We start from the raw sequence: 23871 nt of genomic DNA on the forward strand, positions 1-23871 counted from the left end.
TTGACAATGCTTATAAAGTGTAAGATTAATTTTTACTATAGGCATGACTCCCAACATTTGCAGTCATGTTTTGTGAACTTCTTTAAGCCAATGTTCCTCAATTTATAAGTCACACTCTTTTAAAGATCCCTAAATTTCTGTTTCCCTTGTATTCAAAATTTCAAAATAAATCAAACATACAGAAGGGAAGTTTAAATATTAAGTGTGCCACTTCAAAACACGCAAGCTCAACTCTCCTCACCTTCACCACATAGGCTGGCGATCAGTGATAGAAGCCAAGGTAACACTAAGATTATGCACGAACTATCTGCTGTTGACAATCTCTATATATCCTAATTCGTATCAACAATTCAAACTACATAGGCACATCATTAATCCGAAGATTTACTGTCTTATTACATGCCAGATCTTCTGATAAGCACTTTGCCCTCAAAGAACTCAGGATCTACTGGGGGGTGGGGGAAGGCAATTATAAATGTGGACATGCAATGTCAGAGACAGATGGTTACCAGAAGACCAGAAGATGCTTCCTGGACGACGGATGACTATTCTAGGTGGAGAGGAGAGCATGACTAAAGGAAGGACATGGCAGGTGTGGGAACTATACAAATGCAGAACTGGGCAGGCAAGACCTAAGTGTCAGAGTGTCTTAATTTGTCATAGTGACTTTCTCTTGTTGGCCTGGGGATCCATGAAAAGATTTAAAGCAAAGGTGTAAGGCGTGTAAATTAAAAATCCTATGTGTCTTAAATATCAAGGACCTTTCTGGCTGCTGTGTGGGTAGCGAATTTTAGGGGAACAAAACTGGAGGCAGTTCAGAGGCCACTGTAAATGAAAAACAAAGAGGGTTTGAATTAGGGCAGTAGACATGTGTTTTCAAGAAAAGGACACGTTTGATACACAGAGGAGATGGAATCAGTGAACTTTTCATCACAGGATGTGGGGGATGAAGTCGTGGGAAGAGTCCAAGATTTTTGGCTTGGGTGGTGATGCCACCAAACAGGATACAGGAAGAAGGGCAGGTTTAAGGGCGGGTGGTAGCTTTAGAGTGAGCTCCACTGAGCTGAGTGGGCCAAGGATGGCAGTCTGGGTGACACCCAGTGCCAAGGGGCGGGTGACACAGAGAGACAGAGCTTGGAACCGGGAGCAAGTGGTGATGTCCTGGCAGTCCACAACGTCAAGGAGAAAAACAAACAATAGCCTCACATGTGGTAGAAAGGTCCAGCAAGGAAAGGGCTGGAAAACGCCCGTTAGATGGAGAAAGCAGGATGCACTGAGGACCTTAGTAAAAGCTATGGCGGCCAAGTTATGAGAATGAAAGTCAGACCACAGTAGGTTATGCGGCAAAGGAGAGGTGAGGGGCAGAGATGTTTGGTTGAGGAGCTGCTAGATGGAGAAACAGGGTTCCAGGTGGGGTTTCGGTTGCTTATTTGTTTGTTTTTTTATTGAGGTATAATTGATTTACCATGCTGTGCCAATCTCTGCTATACAGCACAGTGACTCAGTTATACACAGAGACTTTTTTTTAAAAAATAATCTTTTCCATAAGGTTTATCCCCAGAGATTGGATATAGTTCCCTGTGCTATACAGTAGGACCTTGTTGTTTATCCAGCCTAAATGTAATAGTTTGCACCTAGGGTTTGTTTGTTTTTTATTTATTTATTTATTTAAAAAAATTTATTTATTTTTGGCTGTATTGGGTCTTTGTTGCTGCGTGTGGGCTTTCTCTAGTTGCGGTGAGCAGGGGCTACTCTTTATTGCGGTGCGCAGGCTTCTCATTGTGGTGGCTTCTCTTGCTGCAGAGCACGGGCTCTAGCCACGCGGCTTCAGTAGTTGTGGCACGTGCGCTCAGTAGTTGTGGCACACGGGCTTACCTGCTCCGCAGCATGTGGGATCTTCCTGGGCCAGGACTCGAACCCATGTCTCCTGCATTGGCAGGCGGATTCTTAACCACTGTGCCACCAGGGAAGCCCTTGGGTTGGTTTGTTTTTTAAATCAGTTAAAATCACCTGGAGATAGCCAACACTGACATTTTGGTAACCATTTTTTCCACACATTCCTCTGTGTGTGTGTGTAAACACACACACACACACACACACACTCAGGGGCATATATACACAGACATACCTCAGAGATATCAGACCACTGCCATAAAGCAAATATCACAACGAAGAGAGTCACACACATTTTTTGTTTTCCCAGTGCATATAAAAGTTACTTTTCCACTATACTGTAACCTATTAAGGGCGCATTAGCATTGTCTAAAAAAACAATGTACATACCTTAATTTAAAAAGGATGCTGCTGGAAAAATGGTGTTGACAGACTTGCTCAACACAAGGTTGCTACAGACCTTCAATTTGTAAAAAATGCACTATCTGCAAAGTGCAATAAAATGACGTATGCCTGTACATAAATTCACATACCTAATAACACAACAGACACAAGGAACAATTGTCTATGAAATTATTATGTACTAATAAGACAAGTTGTATCTTTACACCTAAACCACTCTTCAAGTTATCAGAATCATAAGCACACTCATAAAAGAAGCACAGTCCTTCTTCTAAATCAAAACCCAACATCTCCATGGGACACACACTACCCTTTGACAAAACAAATCTCATTCTTACTTCTGAGAAATTTAACATAGAACAGTCAGCCTAGGAAACAGACACACCCAATCCATTGATTTTAGAAGGTGGAGAGCAATTACCCACTTGGAATGTTTCCAGCGGGTTAAACATGCAACCTTATGAGCAAAGCCCCAGAAGCTACACCCCTGAGGTCAGACAACCTCCTAGCAAGGGGGTATTGACAATATACACCCAAAGAGTGGCACCCAGTGAGTCATCAGAGGGGCAAGTTCCACCCTGTGAAGCTTCCACACCTGTCTTCTGTCTCACCACCACGGAAGGAACAACACAAAAGCTCTCTAGTGTGGTGCTGCAATGTCAACAGAGCTGGGAATACTGGTTAAACTGGCCCAGTCAGCTGAATGGCCACTGGGTTTGGCTTGGGGTTCGCTCTACTAGGAAATGGGGCAAGAGGTTGGAACTGTAACACAGAAAAGGCAGCCCCTAAAGACTTCGAGAGAAGAGAACAGGACGTAGGGTTTTATTGTAGAAAACTGGGTACTGTATAGGTTTTTTTTAATGGAGGGATCCAGACACCACAGCTTCCAAGCAGCTTCATTTGGTTACAGCTCTCTCTCCTCTCACCCTCACCCCTGACTCCCCCTGTTCTGATGCCAACTTCCCTTCTATAGAAGTTATCCTCGAAGTTATCAGAAGGAACATGTTTGATAAAGCTTTTCTGTATGAATCACTCTCCCTAGTCTTGTATATAGTAGAAAGATTTAAAAGCATTAATATCTGAATTTTAATTTTTAACTAGAGAATGAAAAACTGAATAGTCAAATAGCCTAGCTGGAGGGGACACACACAATTGCCCTATCCACCTGGTAGATAATCCTAACTCTCGTTTATAATGTCAAAACAGAACTCTTTCTGGCCACGTTTTAATAAAAGGAAATATTATCCACTTAGGTAAAAACTAGCTTCCACTTGCGGGGTGGGGGTGGGGGAGAGGGGATTTCTTTCTACCACCATGGAACAGACACAGTTATAAACGGAATTCTGGGATGCAGTAAACAAGACTGTGCAGAACTCAAGTCCAAAGCAACATGTCCTTTTTCAGGGGACGAATTAGAGGGGACAACAATGGGTGCTTCCTGCTGGATACACTGCTTCCTAGTGTCCCTGACTGAGTTCTCCAGGGAGCAACAGAACACACAGGCACCCGTGGCCCTCACCCACTTTCACTCTCAGAAACAAGTGGAAAATGGTATACAACATAAAGAGGACTTAGGATAACAACTTACTTGGTATGATTTTTTGGTTTGGTCAAATTACAAAAGAAAAAAAAATCTCTCTTTTCTCTTCCTGCACATTTTCCCAAGAAGACTGATAAGAAACAGTGAAAACAAGTGCATTTCTCTGCTCTTCAGGGCATATCCTTACAAGCAAAGCCACCTGAAAATAAGGCATCTGGGAGAAGATGCCAAAATAGAACAGCTGTCACACGATGTGCTCTAGGTGCCCACCAGTCTTTCCATGAGAAGATCACTAGGTCAGTCACTATGTGCTGTCCTGACTGGTTTTTCAACCTTCAGAGATATATGAACCTGGTGATTTTCCATCATTTGCTTTAAAGTGAACCAGATTTACCATCAGTGGTGTCTGGTCATAGGAGGTTCAATTATTTTCACACATCAGACTTCACGGCCTTAGAAAACTACAGATAAGAATTTCTGGCAAAATGAACACATTGATATCCACCCCAAATAAACTATGCAAACCTAGAGTTCTTACTGATGAAGAATGTAGTTAACAGAATTCCTTTTGCCAATACACTGTTTGGGAGCTTTGATGCTTAAAATCTAGTGTGTGATTTCAGCAGCTTTCATCAACAATGGTGATAAGGTTGGGTTGAGTTCCCTGATGTGAAATGCTTCAGCTGCCACTGAGGAATATGAACCCAGGGTTCACGCTACATATTTCTTATCAAATGTTTTGAGCGTGGTCTTCAAAGGCATAAGGAACATTCAAGTAGATGTTAGAAAGGTGATGCTCGGCTGAAGGTAAAGTGAGATCACATGGTCATCAATTCCTTTTCTGGGCAGTTGGTCAATTTTGTACATTGTGTTCAGTCATTACTTCTCACGCCATTTCTTGCTCTGTACAATTAGAGTGCTTCCTTTAATTTGCAGGTTGGTTTTCTAGATGCAAGTTTATGTGTCCTTGGTTCCATGACTTAACTCTCCATCTTCCCTGCAAGTAATATCCTCCTTGATGGAACGTGCCCATACGATACTGTTTTACCTCTAGCTTAAACCAGACTGATAATAACAATCAAGTACTCATGATAGACCCTTCCTTAGATTCAAGCAAAACACTACAGCTCCAACTGTTCAACCATTTAAGCATCTCTACGTACCTGGCACACTTCAAGGTACTGTGAAGAGTGCAAAGATAAATAATGCATTAAATAATTAAATAACTGCAATGTCATTTTTAAGAGCTAAAATAAAGTAGCAGATACATGTAAAGGCCACGTATACGCAAGTGCCAGACATGGTTTCAATAAAGTGCTATGAAACTTACAAGAAGAAGAAGTGCTTCCAACAGTCGGGTTTAAGGTGAGAGGACTCAGAATGGCTTGAAGATCAGGTACCATTTATTCTAAGCACAAAAGACACTCACTTGTTCTTAAAGAAGGTACTAAGTATATGGAGAACCAGGAATATTTTGATCTACTAAAAGTAATGCTTTGCAAAGGGATAGTTCATTATAGTTTACAAAGCTTCTATAGTCAATGTATTCAATATTCACAAACATTCTTATTTTAAAAACTTGGGAACTGAGAAAGAATAAAGGCACTTTTTGAGGTTACAGAGCTGATAATGTAAATTGCAGAGGCAAACACCAGAATCTACAACTTCTGACTCCAAGTCTAAGACCCATTCCACCCCACACAGCTGCCTCAGCGTCTGCACACCTGAAAGAGCAATTCTAAATGCAATTCTAAATCCTAAGCTGTGTGGGTTTTATCACAGGTTCATCTGAGTTTGGGGGACTTTGCATCTTACTCATTCAGATCAATTAAACTGAGTCAAGAATCACTTGAGAAACCGAAACCATTCAAAAGCTGCCAGCTGGAGTCATCTCTTCCTTGAATTAGGTCTCACGTAGCTAAAGCAATATCATGCTAGATATCCCGCCCACCCTACAGGCAGTCAAACTGGAATCATTTGATTAAAGCCAATGGTTGGAAGTTAGATCCAGTGATTTGGAAATGATTCCAATAGTGAAGAGACTTAAAAAGACAATGGCACATACCTGGCTCTTCAAACCAATTTATACCTACTTTGTCTGTACAGTGATCAATAGATTTTTGTCAAGACTTCATATGGCCACTCCAGAGCAAGAACTACCATAATCGCCACTGTGCAGCCACACACAGATTGCCAGGAACCTGACTTCCAGGAACCTTACTTGCTAACAGGGGGTTTGCATGTACTTAGTTGAAAAAAAAATCTGGACGATGATCTTAAGAAAACTGTCTCATCACACCTCATCATGTTCAGACAACTGACTGAATTAAAAGTATGGTATGAACTCTTCAGGATATCCCAAAATAGATTTCTGGAGGAAATCTGTAAATAAGATCCTCCATGTAAAGGTAGGAGGACACTTTTAAGTATTAAAACAAATCTATACAGAACATTTAACATGTTTTCACACGCCAACAAAGAAACACTTGTCTTGTGGAATAATAGACATGTTGACATCTCAAGGCTTATCTATCTTCATTCAGATCAAGTGAAGGTCTTTACAAGGGAAACAAGAATGTGTTCTGGATGCCGCTCTGTACTACTGTGTAAAACTTACATTTTCCACTTGGTTATTTCTAGTGTATTAGAGAAAATTATAGATTTTATAACCTAACCTTGTATCTGACCACTAAATTCTGATATTAATCATAATCTTTGGTTCAGTTGGTTTACTGGGATTTTGTAAGACAATCATGGTATTTTTCTCTTCCTTTCCAGTGCTTGAAATCTCATTTCCTTTTCTGTCTTACTACATCAACCACACAGTATCAGCAGCACAGAACATTTATACAGCACTTAGGATATGCCAGATGCTCTTCTAAGCATCAGTTCTAAGCTCATTTCAGCCTCAAAACAAGTATATATAGGTATTATTTTCCCCATTTTATAAGTGATGAAATTGAGGCACAGAAAAGTTAGGCAACATACAGAAACGATCACATAGCCCCTAAGAAGCTGAGCCAGATCAATGAACTTCCTCTCTACATTGTCATTTTGGTAGAGTACGAACTCTAGTTGGGGAGAAAAATTCAAGTTGTTAGGCCACTGCTATGGACTGAATGTGTCTCCCCTCCCCAATTTATACATTGAAATCCTAAGCCTGTGTGATGGTATTAGGAGGTGGGGCGTCTGGGAGGCGCTTAGGTCATGAAGGGGGACCATCATGAATGAGATTAGTGCTCTCATAAGACAGACCCCACAGAGGTCTTTAGCCCCTTCCACCATGAGTGGACACAGCAAGAAGTCAGCCGCCTGCAACCCAGAAGCGGGCTTCCCCAGAACCCAACCATGCTAGCATGATGACCTTGGACTTTTCCATTTCCACAACTGTGAGAAGTAAATTTCTGCTGCTTATAAGCCACCCAGTGTGTGATACTTTGTTATAGTGACCCGAATGGACTGAGACAGCCACAGAAGAGAAGAGGTGAAAGTAGGAACCCTCATCGTGTTCCTAACTCTGTACTGTTGTTGGTTTTTGCCATAAGGCAGGAGGCAATGACCTTGAGTCTGGCGGGAACCATAGAGCTGACCCAAGGTGGCTCCTCCCACCTCAATGTCGTTCAAGGTCTAGAGTGCCCAGCTGGTCAAGCATGAAGACAGCAGACGGAGATGACTGGACACCAGCAGCACTAGTGACATCATCTCTCTACACAGCAACATGCTCTACAGTCGTCACATAGAAACACACCAGAACCAAACATCAAAGAGAATATAGTCTCCTAATGGTTCCTGCAACAGGTAAAATGCATCACCTCATCTTCCTTCCACTACCTCACAAAAAAGACACACTCGCTATGAAACACTGTGCATATATGTGTGTGTTCAGGAGAGTGGGGCCGAGGTGAAGTGAAGTGATCTATGCCAGGAATTCTGTAGTTCAGTTTAAGTGCCTTTATTTTTTACGTTTCCCTACTTGTCTGCCCTGTTAATCCAGACATGGGGTTGTTGCTCCAAAGGACTGCTCTTTGCCCAGCTCGTTTACACCTTGGGAACACAAAGAAGGCCTTTCCGCAGGGAGGAGGAACAAAATGCCCTCGAATTTGTGAGCTTTGCCTGCTAGATGAGCAGAAGAATATTACCAGCCAGCGCATACTGGCTGCCAAGAGGGCGCCAGGTAAAGGAAAGGTGGAAAAACAGACCGAATAATTACAGCCCCAATCGAAATCCTTCCTCACCCTTGAGATAATAACCTTCTCTTCATGATTCACACGGCCTGCCCCTGAGAAACTCGAGAGCAGCCCCGGGAGCAACGGGCTGTATTATTTGCTGCTTCCGCCTTACTTACGCTAGTCACCAAGGGCTGTCCCCACCTGCTACCGAAGGGTTATCTCTAAAACCCACATATAAAATCATGGGAGTGAGCTCATGCTGACAAGGTGCAACCCAAACCCAGAAGGCCCATCAGAACTTTGGGATCTGGCCCCCGTGGCAGGAAGGGCGGCTGCAGGCGGAGTGGGCAGGCTTCGCGGTTGGATGGCTCTGGGTTTCAATCTTGACTTCTCCTACCTGTTGACGGTAGGACTTTGGCTAAGATCCCAAAGCCTTGGGTTCTTCATCTGGAAGGGGACAGTTTCTACCACGAAATGAAATCATGGCTCTGTGTGATACAGGCCTGGCCCCCACTCAGTAGGTGCTCCCGGCTACTCACTGTTGCGGGTCCTATGTGCTACCACTTCCTCCGCTGCACTCCTCCCTCCACCCTCTGTGCCCACTGCCCAGCGTCTCCAGCGTGTTCCATTATTCAATCAACGTCTGAATAGATCCGCAGACCCGCAGCAGCACTGCTTCAAGGCAGCCTCTCCTTGCTAGATTTGGACTCCCTATTCAGTCACCTGAACTTTGTTAAAATGGGAAAGGAGAAGATAGAACAATAAAAGAGAAATGATGCTACACTTCTATTGGGGGGCGGTGGGGGGCAGACCTTGACCCACACAGATACAACACGTAAAATTCTCAATTTCAATAGCATCTGAAGAACCATATTTTATGTAGATACATACTACAATCTGAAGTAGGGAAACCAGGTTTTATAATGTTGTTTTTTAAAATCTGTTTATTCTAGGCATTTACAGATAGGTACACCTTTTTTTTTTTTTTTTAAATATATATATAAAGGGAGAAGATAAAGGGAGAAGGAAGGGGCCAGGGTAGTCCTGGAGGATAAACAAAGCTTTGCAACGAAAGGGGATTGCTCCTTTGCTGCCCCCTGAATTTTTCTGCCATGACACACATGGTTGCTGTCAGTCTCAGGCAGTGTGTGCAGAATGTGATGTCTGTTCACAAACTGTTTAACATGTTTTTTTCAGTCTGGGCAACAGCTTGTTATGTTTTAGAAATCAACTCTGATACTTTTTTCTAGACAATGTCTGCCTGGCAGCCTCTGTGCAAAATGAGATTGTTTGATAACACAGCATAAAATATTTTTTGATAACACAGCATAATAATAACATTATTATTGTTATCTGGGATTCTCCATCTCGGCACCACCGACATCTCTGTAGTGGCGGCTGTCCTGGGCATTACAGGATGGTCAGCAGCATCCTTGGTTTCTACTCACCGGGTCACAATAGCCCCCCATCCCTCGTTACAATAGCCCCCCATCCCTCGTTGCAATAGCCAAAAACGTCTCTCGATATTGCCAAATGTGCTGGGGAAGGGGAGGTGGGTACAGACCCTCAACTTGGTTGACCAACTTGCTTGCTCAGACTTGGTTGGAAACCACTGGTCTATGTTATAGAAAACAAACATTATTTTTCTTAAAGAAAGTAACAGTTATTAAGAATTGTGACAGACTCCATAACAGATGTTTTGATCTTAACGAGTCAATCTACAAAACACACATGTTCTTCTTCACAGAGGAATGTCTTTATCATAAGCACTGAAAATATACGACTGGACTATTTCATTCAGTTCATCAAACTTTCCTAGTTTGATACACAGAACAAAGAATTCCTACTGGATGTAGGAAATAAGTAAATGCCAGATATAGGCAAAACTGTTAAATCTTTATGGTATCAATCTTTTAGTCCTTGAGATTTTTGTATATATTTTTTTCCCCTCCTATCACCTGACGCCTTACTCCAAACACACTTTTTCTGTGGAACGCCTATCTCTGATGTACCTGGCAGGCTCAAGAACTAAAAGGATAAGCACATTCTTGCCAATCAAGAAGTCTAAGTACCTGAGATGATGTGAAACTTCTACTGGAAGGCCCTGAGTGTCCCAACAAGATCACAAAAGCATTTTAAAAGAAATCTGAATCTTCACTTTCCTACTCTACTTCTTTCTAGGAAGAACTTGACATTTATTTTGTTGACGTTTATTTTAAAGGCAAAGAATGTTTTAGCAAAAAAGAAAATGGCAGAAATAAATGAAAGCCATTAGGAAAAAGAGTCCACGAGCTAAGGCCTATGCCTGGGAGGTTAAAAACAAAAGTCTGTTTCCTTAAAAACTGGACCAAAAAAAAAAAAAAAATTCTCAGAATTACCTTTCTCTCCTTTTTCCTTGTCCCCTGCATCTAGGTATCAACTTTTACCTCATCAGCACTTCCCCCAGCCTAGGTCAGGTCTTCATTATCTTTCATCAGGTTATTTCAACAACTTCCTATCCGGTTTCTCTGATTTCTCATTGTCCATTCTGGATCAGTGTGGGAGGTGGTGGCCTCCTGTAATCTTTTTGAGACACAGATTAGGAGGGATGCCCACAAGACACAGAGATTACTGTTCCCATAATTCATCCTAGAATTTGAATCTCTTTACATTTGTTCCAAGCTGGGTTTCGAAACTCATTTCCTAAATAATCCTTCCCCCTCTAACCCACTAACCATTTAAATTATCTTTCACTATTGCCCATAATCCAAACCTTTCCTTAATCTGGCACTTGGTCTAGACTCCCTTTCCTGCCATGGTCACCTGAGGACCCTCACCTCCCACTCCCAGACAGAACTGCTCTCTCCTTATTCAACAGTTTGCACTTCTATCAGAGCATCATGATCATTGCTCTTACTATCCATGGAGGGGCTTAGAGCTACACTTGCCTGCTTCAAGGGAAAAGGAAACCAGACTGTTCTCCAGGCATTCTCAGGCATCTTTGTAAACCGACTGAAAAAAATGTTCATTCTTTAAAGATGACTCAGGTTCAGTTCGCTCAAAAATATTTAGTGAGCTCTTAAACTATCCAAGCCTGTTCTAGATTCTGTGAGAGACAGGACTGTCCTCAAGGAGCCTTTAGTAGGGAGGAGAATAAAAGCAAGACATAAACACTCTTGAGCACAAAGTATTATAGGGATTCCAAACAGGAAGGACCTTATCTATACACACATTGTGGAAAATTGAGAAAAGCTTCTTGAGGGGAGGTGGTATATGAGGTAGGGTCTCATAGCTGGGGGGTGACTGATGTGCGAGCCATCCAAGGACTAGAAGCAGCACAGAGTGAGGCAAGGTGGGTGGGGCCCATCTGGGGAACAACGAACAGGCCAGTGGGGCTGGCGCCCTGAGAGGTGTGTACCGGAGAGCATGCTCTTATAGTTGAATGGATGTCAGGTCTCAGAAGGGCCTGATTAGACGACAGTCTGCACCCACCTGGAGGACGCCTCTGACACCTCCCGGCCAGTGGTAAAGTAACAGCTCTAGTTGAGAAAAAATAACCTGACTGATGGGGGCTGGGAAGGAGGCACTCGGGTCTTCAGAGACCCAGTGAAAGCAGGCTGGAAAGGGGGAGCAGCTTTGGCAGGGACAGTGGGGATGGCATCAGCAAGACTTGGCACACAATTACTTACAGGGGCAAAGAGGAAAGGGCATGAGGTGATGGAGGGCTGAAATTCCCTCCCTGGGTGACTGGCTTCATTACTACAAGTAAAGCTGGGGTGATGAAATGGTGTGAAGGGCTGTATGCAAAGACACAGCTGCCACTGAGTATGAAGCTCATGGGATGCAAATGACATGAGGGGAGACATGGACTATTTCAAACACTGATGCGCCCCTGCATTTCATTTACCTACAACGATTTTTAACGTCTAGAAGATAAAAGCTTTGTGTTTCTTGCTGGTCTCACGCTCACTCACTGGCTTGACTCACTCTTAGGGACAAACCCCATGATGTTCTGTAAACCAGTCCTAACAGGTTGGAGGCCTTGGTAATGTATACCTTCCGGAAAAGCACACATGCAAGTTCTGAATCATCTATGCTCTTGCCCTAAATGTCACAAAAGTTCGCATAGTACACGTGGTCTGTCGTTTTCCTGTGGACAAGTCCTCCTGACAACTACCCAGCTGGGTAAGCGGTTTAACAGAAGACCAGCACACGACTGCCCTGGAGGGTGAGTCATAAAGGTAAGCGATTCCAATTCTAAGAAACGAAGGGAAGTGACTTCAGGAAGATTTACCGGCATTGAGATCAGTTTTGAAACACAGAAGTCTGTTTTCCACAAAGAAAAAAAAAAAAGCAATCCCTAAAAGCTGAAAGGGAACTTTTTAAAAGGTCACATCACCTCTCGGAGGTACAAATCCAACATGGAAATCAAATTACGAAGTGCGACGAACCCATCCCCACCCATGTTTTAAACACCCCATTAACAGTGTGGTTACAGGCAGCTTGTTCAAACTTTCCACCTGATGTTAATCACATTTATCTCATAGGTTAAATCAGACTAAAGTTGGAGGTATCCCTTTCAAGTACCAACTTTCCATTCAGTACTGACAGAGAAGTAGAAAAAAAAATTAGAAAACAGCAGCCTTCGAGTTTTGAACCCCGAACACCATTCCTGTTTTTGTACCAGAGTTTTTTGTTTTATGTTTTGGATCCTAGAGTTTCTGTTGTAGATGCAGTGTGTGATTTTCAAGGATTCTGAGAGTAAACAGGCCAAAATGTGAAAAGAGCAATCGACGGATTCTCAAATTTTTATAAACGTTGTTTTACCAGCATTTATAGATCAAGAAAAGCCACACAGGCGCAGTGGTTAAGAATCCGCCTGCCAAGGCAGGGACACGGGTTTGAGCCCTGGTCCAGGAAGATCCCACATGCCGTGAAGCAACTATGCCCGTGTGCCAGAACTACGGAGCCTGTGCTCTAGAGCCCACGTGCTGCAACTACTGAAGCCCGCGCGCCTAGAGCCCATGATCCACAACAAGAGAAGCCACTGCAATAAGCCTGCGCACCGCAACAAAGAGTAGCCCCCCCCCGCCGCAACTAGAGAAAGCCTGAGTGGAGCAACGAAGACCCAACACAGCCATACATACATACATACATACATAAAATTTTTTAAATGTTTTAAAAAAAAGAAAAGCCACGGTGTGACACCAAATAACTTTCCCTGTATTTACTCATATTCCCCCTTTCCATTTCTCCCATAAAGCTCTTATTTTAAGGAGAAACTAATAAAAAAGAATTTCCTTTCTTTCCAAATCATACACACACACACCTCCTTCCTCCTTTATACTTAAATCACTACCACCAACTGGGTAAGCCCCTGGGAACCGGCCAGGCTGGGAGCAATCAAGTCTCCACAGGTAGCTGCTAAACTGGGATGGTTGCACCATGTGGTGAAAACAGAATCATTTCTTTCTGAGTTCACCTTTCACTGGGCTATTTCCACACTTGACACTGGAACAGAACAACTTACTGAGACTACAAGTAGAATTCAAGGATTGAGGCAGAAGTGGTTTTGGTAAGAATACCACTGAAGAGTTATGCACGACAATTAACTTTGCTGTTGGTTGCTGTCAGAGAGTCCATTTTTTTCCTTATTACAAAATTTTTCAAAACATACAGAAAATGAATACTGTACCATCTACCCGTCACCTAGACTGAACAACTTTAACAGCCCGCCCAATATTTGTCTATGTTGATCTGTTTGTTTTTGAAGTATTTTATAAATGATAATCATATTCCCCTCCCCTAAGTAATTCAGTATGTCTCTAAAAAATAAGGATGTTTTCCTTCAAAACTGTAATACTAGTATCATACCTAACAATACTTAACAAAATCAAGATAATTCCCTAGAATCATCTCCTCATGAATATCATTCATATTCAAATTTCCTTGGGGTATTATTCTTAAGCATTTAGAAGTGAAACTAGAAAACTATACCGAAGGCTGGCGACAGTCCTCAGTCATTCTTCCATCAAAGGCAGATGCTTACGTAAGTTCTTTACCCTTGTTTTGAGTTTAAACGTCTGGGTGAATACCCAAATGTGAAAGATACAATTCACCTGACCTCTGACCACAAACGCTATGTTACAGTAGCTACACCAAATACATCATGAAACAAAGAAGTAGAGAGGGAGAGGGTAACAACGTCCCTGGTGGAAAACAATGGCAGAGACAATTTCCCAGATACCAGGCTATTACATTACTTAATTAGTTCCCCCCTTTTCTCTTCTGAGTCATCCCCCCAGCTGAGAAAGATGCTTCCGACTCCATTATTCTTAAAAAATGACTATTAGAAGCCTTTCACTCCTATGTGGTCACCCTTAGCTTTTCTTTACTACACTGGCACACATAGTTGATCTGTGTTGCTGTCTCACCTTCCACTCTTTTTTTTTTTTTTTTTTTTGCGGTACACGGGCCTCTCACTGTTGTGGCCTCTCCCATTGTGGAGCACAGGCTCTGCAGGCTCAGCAGCCATGGCTCACGGGCCCAGCCGCTCTGCGGCATGTGGGATCTTCCCGGACCGGGGCACGAACCCGTGTCCCCTGCATCGGCAGGCGGACTCTCAACCACTGCGCCACCAGGGAAGCTCTCCACTCATTTTTAATCCCCTGGTGAAGTCTAATTTTCCTGCCATTTATTCACCGAGTCTGTCCTTTTGAATATCACCAACTTCTTTACTTACTTTTCTTTACTACACTGGCACACATAGTTGATCTGTGTTGCTGTCTCACCTTCCACTCATTTTTAATCCCCTGGTGAAGTCTAATTTTCCTGTCATTTATTCACCGAGTCTGTCCTTTTGAATATCACCAACTTCCTAAGTCGCACTTAAAAGACCTTCTCCCCTGGCCTCCAGACTTGGATAGGAAGGCCCCCAGGTTCCCACAGCATCCTCTCGATCTCCCACAGGCTCTCCTGGAAGCTCTTCTGTCTTTGCTCCTTCCTGTAATTTACTTAGAAATGGGAATGTCACCTGTACGCAGATGACTTATGAATCTGGAAAAGGTCAAGAGAAATATATGTTTCCTTAGTTTTCCCCTAGAGTCAGATTACAAGTGGGGAGCTGTGCGTGTAAGGAAAGAAAAGCAAAAGCTTTACTCAATTTACTAGCAAATTCTAACAGATCTCTCTTCTCTGTGATGGTCAGAATATCTTCCTTGTGCGAAGTGCCTTCTAGCACTTTCCAGAGAATTGTGGTGAGGAAATCAGGTTCTGGAGCCGCATATCCTGGGTTCAAATCACACCTATTACTGTGTAACATTACAAGATCCTTAACATCTTTGAACCTCGGTTTGCACTTGTGCACAAATGCAGATAATAGAACCCGCCTCATGGGTTTGTTGTCAAAGCTACATGAAGAAATACAAGTAAAATGCTGAGTTAACAAGAGAACACTAAACACTACATAAATCTGAGTTATTGCAATCTGTGACCTAAAGATTCAATTATGAAAAATGGTTGTTTCTTAGATAGCTAATATTTATTACTGGCAAAACTGGTTGGGATAATGTTCCTTGGCATACTACATTGGTCCTGAGGACTTTTTAAAAGACCATTTGGTTACTTTCCATTTTATCACATAAGCTTTATCCCATGTAACAGAGAAAGTACACAAGATGTTCTACAAAAGTAGTCACTTTTGTAAACAGATGATTCACACTAATTAAACTCACAACCCAGGAGAATAAAATTAGCTTGTTTCAACACTTCCCTTTGTTCAGTAATTACAATTCAAGGTTATGTTAGAATATCACATTACTATAATTTTGCCCGAGAGACAGACACTGCACATCCTACATTTTTAAAAACAGGTACTGCTGATATAAATGCAGGTGCTTGCTGAGAAGGGCCTTGCAGATTTCATAAGCAATTCTAACCAACCTTGGGCTCCACTGTTACCTATTTCTGTACATACTGTAGCTAGGAGGGCAGTACTGAGATCATTTTAGCTTGTTAAAGATTCACCAGATTTGCAGGAGGATGAGAATTTAAAAATAGAAGCCAAACGTGGCTGGAGTTTATCTCAGATGCTTATATTCAAGTAGCAATCTGTTCGGTGATGATGACACCAAGCACGCCGTCAAATGATTTATATTTTCATAAACCCAGTCGGAATTCCACTACTTCCCCAAGTGGTGGATCACGGGTACAGACACCTCCCATTCTGATTCATTTGATTTCTCAGAGCTGTGTCTCTAGAGAGAGCTTTTTCTGGTTTTCACGACAGAGTTGATAACGAGGAGGTAACATTATTTAGTACTCATCTCGTGACAGGGACCGTGTTGAGTCATTTACACAAGTCAGATCTCAGAAAATCTTCACGACATTTTCTAAGGTAAAACTTCATTTTATAGGTTGGAAACTTGGAGCTTAAAAGGGCAAACAAAATTCCAGAGGCAACGGCGTATCCAGCTTTTTGTGCAGCCTGAAGTTTATACTAGTTTTAAAGGACAAAATGTCAAATTGTGAATACCAAATTAGGTTTAAGGCCCTAGAAGGGCTCAGCGTAAACCCCGAGACACATGCTTTAGTGTCAGCAATATGCGCGAGCTTGACCACTCTGAGTTGCAGAGACACAAGGAATTTGATGAATAGAAATGTGAACTGTAAAATGGAAATCATTCATCTTTACAAACTGTTGGCTATAATTAAGTTGCACTAGGTTCCCTTTCCTAATTCTTAAAAATAGATTTTTTTTTTTTTTTTTTGGTTGAACAAGTCAGGAAGCGTGCAGGGTGAGTTAGCAGTGTCTGATGGAGTGCCAGGCAGGAATTTAGATGGTCTGAGTACACAGAATGCAGAAAAATTCCACATTCTGTGTTGTACATTCCTTAGGAAATCTTTGCCCTTTCGGTAGCAACAAGAAGTTAGAGTTTAGATTAAACTGATCTCTGATACCTTTTGACTAAAAGTTGTCTGAAAGCTGCAATCATTTTTCTAAACACTATGCCAATTTTTCTTGAGCGGTTTCCCTGCTGTTAGCAAAATATGTGATGCTGATGCTGACTGAACACATTCTCTCTCTCGGAATCAACTGTTTGTTAAACCAAGAAAATTCCTTTTATCCCAAATAAAAAACTTACTTTGTCAGAATAAGGGAAGTCTTTATTTTTTTTCTCAAAGCACATCTAATAATTTCAGAATTCAGAGTAAGGTGACTCTTATTACCACCACATCAGAGTATAATTCTGATAAGGGACTTCAAGTCATATTTCTCTTTTCTGAAAATTTTATGAAATTATTTCTTTTCACATGAGGAATTTCATGAAAATCTCTGATAAAAAATATGGGAAAGGCACTCTGTGATTTTCTAAAATGCTGAGTTTCACAACTTTCCAGAATATATGTGAATAGAGCTGTGTACAACTGCCTTGGCTGTGCACTGCACAACTCCAAGGGACACCATTTACAGAGACCACAGAGTAAGGAGCGTTGCCTGGAATAGGACAGTGCAGTAGCCCTGATGAAAATGGTACACTAACTGAGAAGAATGGTTGCTACCTGTAACAGAAAATAAGGAAAAGGGGGCATGTCATAAAGACAGATGGGCCAGCTTGTACCCAAATGGCAAAATATGAGACAATTTGAGCATCAAAATAAACAAGGACAGGAAGATATTTTGACCCCCTTCCTGAAGTAAGAATCCATAATTTCATGCTGATAATAAAAGGTAACTAACTGAACAATGGGACAGAAGGAACAGCTCTTCCTTACAGTAGAATGACAACACATATAAGAAGGAATGATGGAGTTAAGTTAGAAATGCACTGTTTTGCCACCTTCAAAGTAAAAATTGAATCAGACAGGAAACATCAATAGCTGCTCAACAAAAGGGGAGAGTTAGAGAAGGAATAAGATACCTACAGAATCTCAAAGAACCTTCTTTCAAATTTCCCAGTAACACAAAGCATGGTAATTTTACAGCAGAGAAATCAGACAACACCTTAACCGAGTGATCAAAATCAATGTCACCAATAAGGGACAAAGGGACATCCCGTGTCTCTAGATGTGATTCCCTGAGGAGGACACAACCAGACCGAAGTGCATAATCTCAATCTAATCATGAACAGCCTGGGGAACCCAAATTGAGGGCTAGTCTATAAAACAACTTGCCTATATTCTTCAAAAATATCATAGGGACTTCTCTGGTGGCGCAGTGGTTAAGAATCAGTCTGCCAATGCAGGGGACATGGGTTCGAGCCCTGGTCCGGAAGATCCCACATGCTGCAGAGCAACTAAACCCATGTGCCACAACTACTGAGTATGAGCTCTAGAGCCCGCGAGCCACAACCACTGAGCCCATGTGCCACAACTACTGAAGCCCATGTGCTTAGAGCCTGTGCTCCACAAGAGAAGCCACCGCAATGAGAAGCCCACGCACCACGACGAAGAGTAGCCCCCACTCAGCAACTAGAAAAAGCCCGCGCACAGCAACGAAGACCCAACGCAGCCAAAAAAAAAAAAAAAGTCATAAAACACATCAGGAAGGAAGGATAAGGGGAAGGATAAGGAACTATCCCAGATTAAAGGAGACTAAAGAGACATGATAGGGAAATACAATAAGGGGTCCCAGACTAGGTGCTGTCCTAGAGCGAAAAAATATTATTGGGACAACTGACAAAACTGCAACATGGACCGCAGATTAAAGTATTAAATGTCCTGAATTTGCTAACAGTACTGTGGTTACATAAGAGGATATCCCTGTTCTTAGGAAATACATAATGAAGTCTAAGGGGGATGTGTGCTGTCTGCTCTCCAATGATTCGGGATAAATAAATAATATGGGTGTGTGTGTGTGCGCGTGTGCGTGTGTGTGTGCGCGCGCGCGCGCAGAGAAAGAGATGGAGGAAAAGAATACAACAAACATGGCAAATGATGGTAAAAATGGGTAAATAGTATAAAGGAATATATCATACGATTGCAGCCTCAAAGTAAAAAGTTTAAAACAACAACAAAAAAACCCAGCAGCCAAAACAACATTGAGGGGTATCAGTATTCAGCCTGCTTTAAGGAGCAGAAAAGTAATTCAACTTGTAATCTGTACTTCAAAATAAACAGTTAAATCTTTAGAAACATTTTACTGCTATCACTACCATAATCACCACTATTAACACTATGGAGCACTTGGAATTAGTAAGCGCTCAGAAAGGTGCTTCACTTGCATTACCTCTTTTAATCTTCACAACTAGCTGAAGAGAAAGGCACTATAGTTATCCCCACTTAACAGATGAGGAAACTAAGATTCAGAGAGGTTTAGTAACTTGCCCAAATACAGACAGTAAGTGGCAGAACCAGGAATCCAACTAGGCTGATTACAAAGCTGGTAGATTTTATTACTATGTTAAACATATTTAATTATTATTTATTAATTTTCCTCAAAGAATGAGTGATGACTCTTAACCTATATGAAATTACAACAAATTAGTACAACATGCATGAATAACGGTTTCTTCTACGAATTAAAATTAAAACACTAATAAACCAGAGACATATATGATATTTTTAGTCTCCACAATTTACTTTATACTCTCTTCCAAAGGCTGAACTTGATAATAAATTCTTTGAAATAAAATATCCCCTAGGATGCTCTTTGAAATAATCTTATCAAATGTCTCATAAACCATTGGTTACTTGTTATGGACTGAATGTTTACATCCTCCCAAAATCAGAGTAATTCAATGTAATGGAATTTGGAGGTGCGGCCTTCAGGAAATAATTAGGTCATGAGGGTGGAGTCCTCATGAATGAGATTAGTGCCCTTATAAGAACAGACTTGAGAAGGATGATTGTTCTCTCTCTCTAACTTGTGAGGACACAGCAAGAAAATGACCATCTGCAAACCAGAAAATTGAGTTCTCACCAGACACCGGATCTACTGGCACCTTGATCTTGGACTTCTCAAGAAATAAATTTCTTTTGTTTATGATCTATCCAGTCTATGGTATTTTGTTATAGCAGCTTGAACCAAGATAGTTCTATTTCAAGTTTTTCTTCCTTTAATATATTTTCTTTCTTTTCATGTAAAGTGGTACAGTCTTAGTGTTCATGTTTCCTTTTAGTCTTGGGACCTCAATTTCACTTTAAAAAAAATAGTATCATTTGCAATACACGCCCTGGGGTCTCCCAATTAAGTGTACTATCATTTCCCTGCAGATAAAGGGTAAGCTGTTGAACATACCATATCTTTTATCCCAGTGGAATGTGAATGTCTATTTTAAAAAATGTTCAGAACAATAAAACATTTGCAAATATTTGCAGGTATTTAGGGAAATCTGATCATCTGACACTGTGAATGCCCATTCCAGAACAAAGGATTCCCAGCCTTGGCTGCATAATTTAACTACATACAAGAGGAGCTATTAAAATCCTAATGCTCAGCCCACACTCAAAACCAATTACCAGAACCCTGGACATGGGAACTGGGCATCAGCCATTTTGAAAGCTTCCCAGGTGATTCCAATGTACAGCCAAGTTTGAGACCCCTAGGTGAAGCATCTGCAGCCATAAAGAACTGTATCTTTTGTGTACAGATCTTAAGGACTCACAAAGGTTTTTAGAATTGGTCTCACTTGTTAAGGAGTGTACAGTGCAGCTGGCAAGTGAAGATGTGTGTGCTTGTAGGAAAAGGTAACTGAACGAAGCCCGAGGATGTGCTAAATGAATGTGATACACGGTAAGTACATCGAAGACCACATGGGGAGAGTCGGGGGTACTTGCCCCCTCCTGATGCAATGACAGGCTCTGATAAAAGCATGGCCAAGGAAGGCAACGCCGCCCGGGGAATGGTGTAAGTGCAAAAGTACTCAGGATATCCAGGACACAGTGAGGTGACTAATCTAGCTAGAGTGGAAGGCTCACTCTTCAGAGTAGAAGAGGTAAGTTTGGAGAAGTGGACTAGAACCAGCCCCTGTGAGGGCTCTGAGCAATAAGTCAAAGAGACTGGTGGCATACGGAGTCTCTAAAGAGATCTGAGTAACTGATCAAATGACAGCATGCATTTGGGACGAACGATGTCATGGAGCAATGGATTTGGGGGAAAGACTAAAACTCAATCTACTAAAAGAAGAACACAGCAGATTAGGTAAAATCATATATGTGAATCACAATCTTACACCTTCCTTCTCGGTTTTCCACAAGGGACAGAATTTTGGTTCTGCTAAAACTAGCATGGATCTCACCTGTTGTGGGACCACTGGCAGGAGAGACTGGGCAGGTGGAGGGTCTGTCTCATTCTCTGCCCCTTTGGCCTGGCTCCCAATCTCACAGTCGTAATACTTTCTGTAGCTATATGTTCCTCCTTTTTCTATGAAGTCTACTCCTACATCTGGGCAAGAGAATTCCAGGACAGGGTTTCAGGCAAGAGAAATTCTTTCTTACAATTTTTCTGGAATAAGAAGGATTTTGAGAAATTTAGTGATCTCTAGGTCATATCTAGCAATGAAGACTCCTAGGAATAAAAGGGGGACCAAACCATTCATTCATCCAAAAAATATTTACTGAACACACACCATTTGCTGCTGTTCTAGACAGTGGGGATATAGCAAGGTCTCTTTTCCAAACAGACAACTCTCTGGGCAATGTAGAGGAGTCACTCAAAAACATGACGGCAGTCTAGGGCTATACAATTTATAGCTAATCAATTACAGTGTCCTGCTAGAGACTTTTGAAAAATTAACAATAGTAGAGAAAAAGTCAAGATCCTTCACATAATGAACTATAAGCACCAGAAGAAAGTATAGGAAATATATATACAGAACGTTTTTTAAAAACTGCATTTGTAAGCCGCCACTATTGAAAGTGGATTTAAGCTACTAGATGTATCATGAACTCCTGGAACAGTGCTGGTATTTAGAAAGCCCTTAATAAAAATTAGTTAAATGACATTGTTACACTGAATGGAGTTCCAACTGAGGCAAGAAGGTAGTTATTATCCTGATTCAACTAAGCAGTGAGGTCACCTCTGCTGCCTGTATTCTAAACGCTTCCTTGCAAAGAGGGACATGTTCAGGTATCTGACCTTTCAATCCAATACTTTTAAAACCAGACCACAATGCTTGTTTGTGAAATGGTATCTTGTGAAACCATGACATCAAAGTCATTCACAAATCGTGCTCAGGTTTATTCAGGATACTGGTGTTCAGAGGCTGGTTACGCATATGGACTGTCATTCCAGAGATGATCTTTGTGTTTGTACCATTTTCATTTTATAAATATCTAATAAGAATCTGTGCTTAAGAATTCACGCTTAACTACATGCATTAATTAGAAATGCCTATGACAAAATGAATCTGAGCTTTCACTGATAAAATAACCAAAGTGTTTCATTCATCTTTTTCTAAGTCATTATACCCTCTAGTTTATAGACAATTCCTATTTTCTCACTGTGGAGGAGAAAATTAGCATATTCAAGTACCCTTCATTAGTCGTTTCTTGTCTCTTGAAAGGAGCTTTACCTGCATAATGTACCGGAATCTCTATCTTTGGCCCAATGACATAGTGCCCCTCCTCCAAGCTATGGGCAGTGATGGTGGTCCACTGACGGCACGAATGAATCAGAAGGTAGTCATTTTCCCGCAGCCCTTCTATGCATTCTCCTAGAAAATAAATTTTATATGAGAAACTTAGAATTAGCGTCTGTTTACTCCATTCTCTGCAATAAAATTTTGTTAGTTAAAACTTCACTAATGGAGAAGTTGACAGTTCATCCCAAGATGAGAAAAAGTTCACTTTTGAGTTACCAATAAAAAAAGGCATTTCATACCAAGTTGACAACTGTACACACACAGGGTTCCATAAAAATGTTTCCCACTTATGTGCAAAGAGATTTTCAAATACCTCATTCTATCTTAATGATTGTATTTCAATGATAATAAAACAAACATTTATTAAGTGTCAACAGTAAATCGGACACTAATTAAATGCTTTGCATATATTATTTCAATGTAATACAGTAACATTATGAGGTAGGTATTGTTCCTTCTTTACAGGTAAGAAAAATTAAGGTTCAGAATGTTAAGTGTAGTCTAAGCTCACAGATTTAATAAGCAGAAAAGTGCAGATTCAGGACTATGTCAAAAAGATTCCAAAGCTATGTTCTTTTTTGGTCATGCCTTGCGGCTTGCGGGATCCTAGTTCCCCAACCAGGGATGGAACCCGGGTCCTCAGCAGTGAAAGTGCAGAGTCCCAACCACTGGACTGCCAGGGAATTCCCCCAAAGCTTATGCTCTTAATCACTACAACATACCTACCAAAAATATATAATAAATTTATCTCTCTGTTGAAACAGTACTTGAGATTAAATGCCTGTACCTCCTTTCAAATTTTATATGTTTTAGTATGGTACTGGTACAAAAACGGACACATAGATCAATGGAACAGAACAGAAAGCCCAGAAATAAACCCATGCACTTATGGTCAATTAATCTACAACAAAGGAGGCAAGAATATACAATACAGAAAAGGCAGTCTCTACAACAAGTGTTGCTGGGAAAACTGGACAGCTACATGTAAAAGAATAAAATTAGAACATTCTCTAACACCATATATGAAAACAAACTCAAAATGGATTAGAGACCTAAACATAAGACCGTATACTCTAAAACTCCTAGAGAAAAACATAGGCAGAATACCTTTGACATAAATTGCAGCAATATTATTTTGGATCCATTTCCTAGACTAATGGAAATAAAAGCAAAAATAAACAAATGGGACCTAATCAAACTCAAAAGGTTTTACACAGGGTTTCCCTGGTGGCGCGGTGGTTGAGAGTCCGCCTGCCGATGCAGGGGACAGGGGTTCGCGCCCCGGTCCGGGAAGATCCCACATGCC

At 41.4% G+C, this 23871-nt stretch overlaps 1 protein-coding gene across 2 annotated transcripts in view; it reads right to left on the minus strand.

Annotated features, from left to right (window-relative positions):
* GAREM1 (GRB2 associated regulator of MAPK1 subtype 1) overlaps nt 1–23871 on the minus strand; it is a gene marked incomplete at its 5' end in the record, with an annotated part of 204641 nt that overhangs the window by 114806 nt on the left and 65964 nt on the right. For both annotated transcript variants that reach the window (XM_082668439.1, XM_082668438.1), the window contains one exon: nt 22497–22637. In XM_082668439.1, the coding sequence (XP_082524565.1) occupies nt 22497–22637 (141 nt within the window). The remainder of the gene's footprint in view (nt 1–22496; nt 22638–23871) is intronic.

Source organism: Grampus griseus (assembly GCF_964374135.1).
Source record: "Grampus griseus genome assembly, chromosome: 12".
Taxonomy (NCBI): domain Eukaryota; kingdom Metazoa; phylum Chordata; class Mammalia; order Artiodactyla; family Delphinidae; genus Grampus; species Grampus griseus.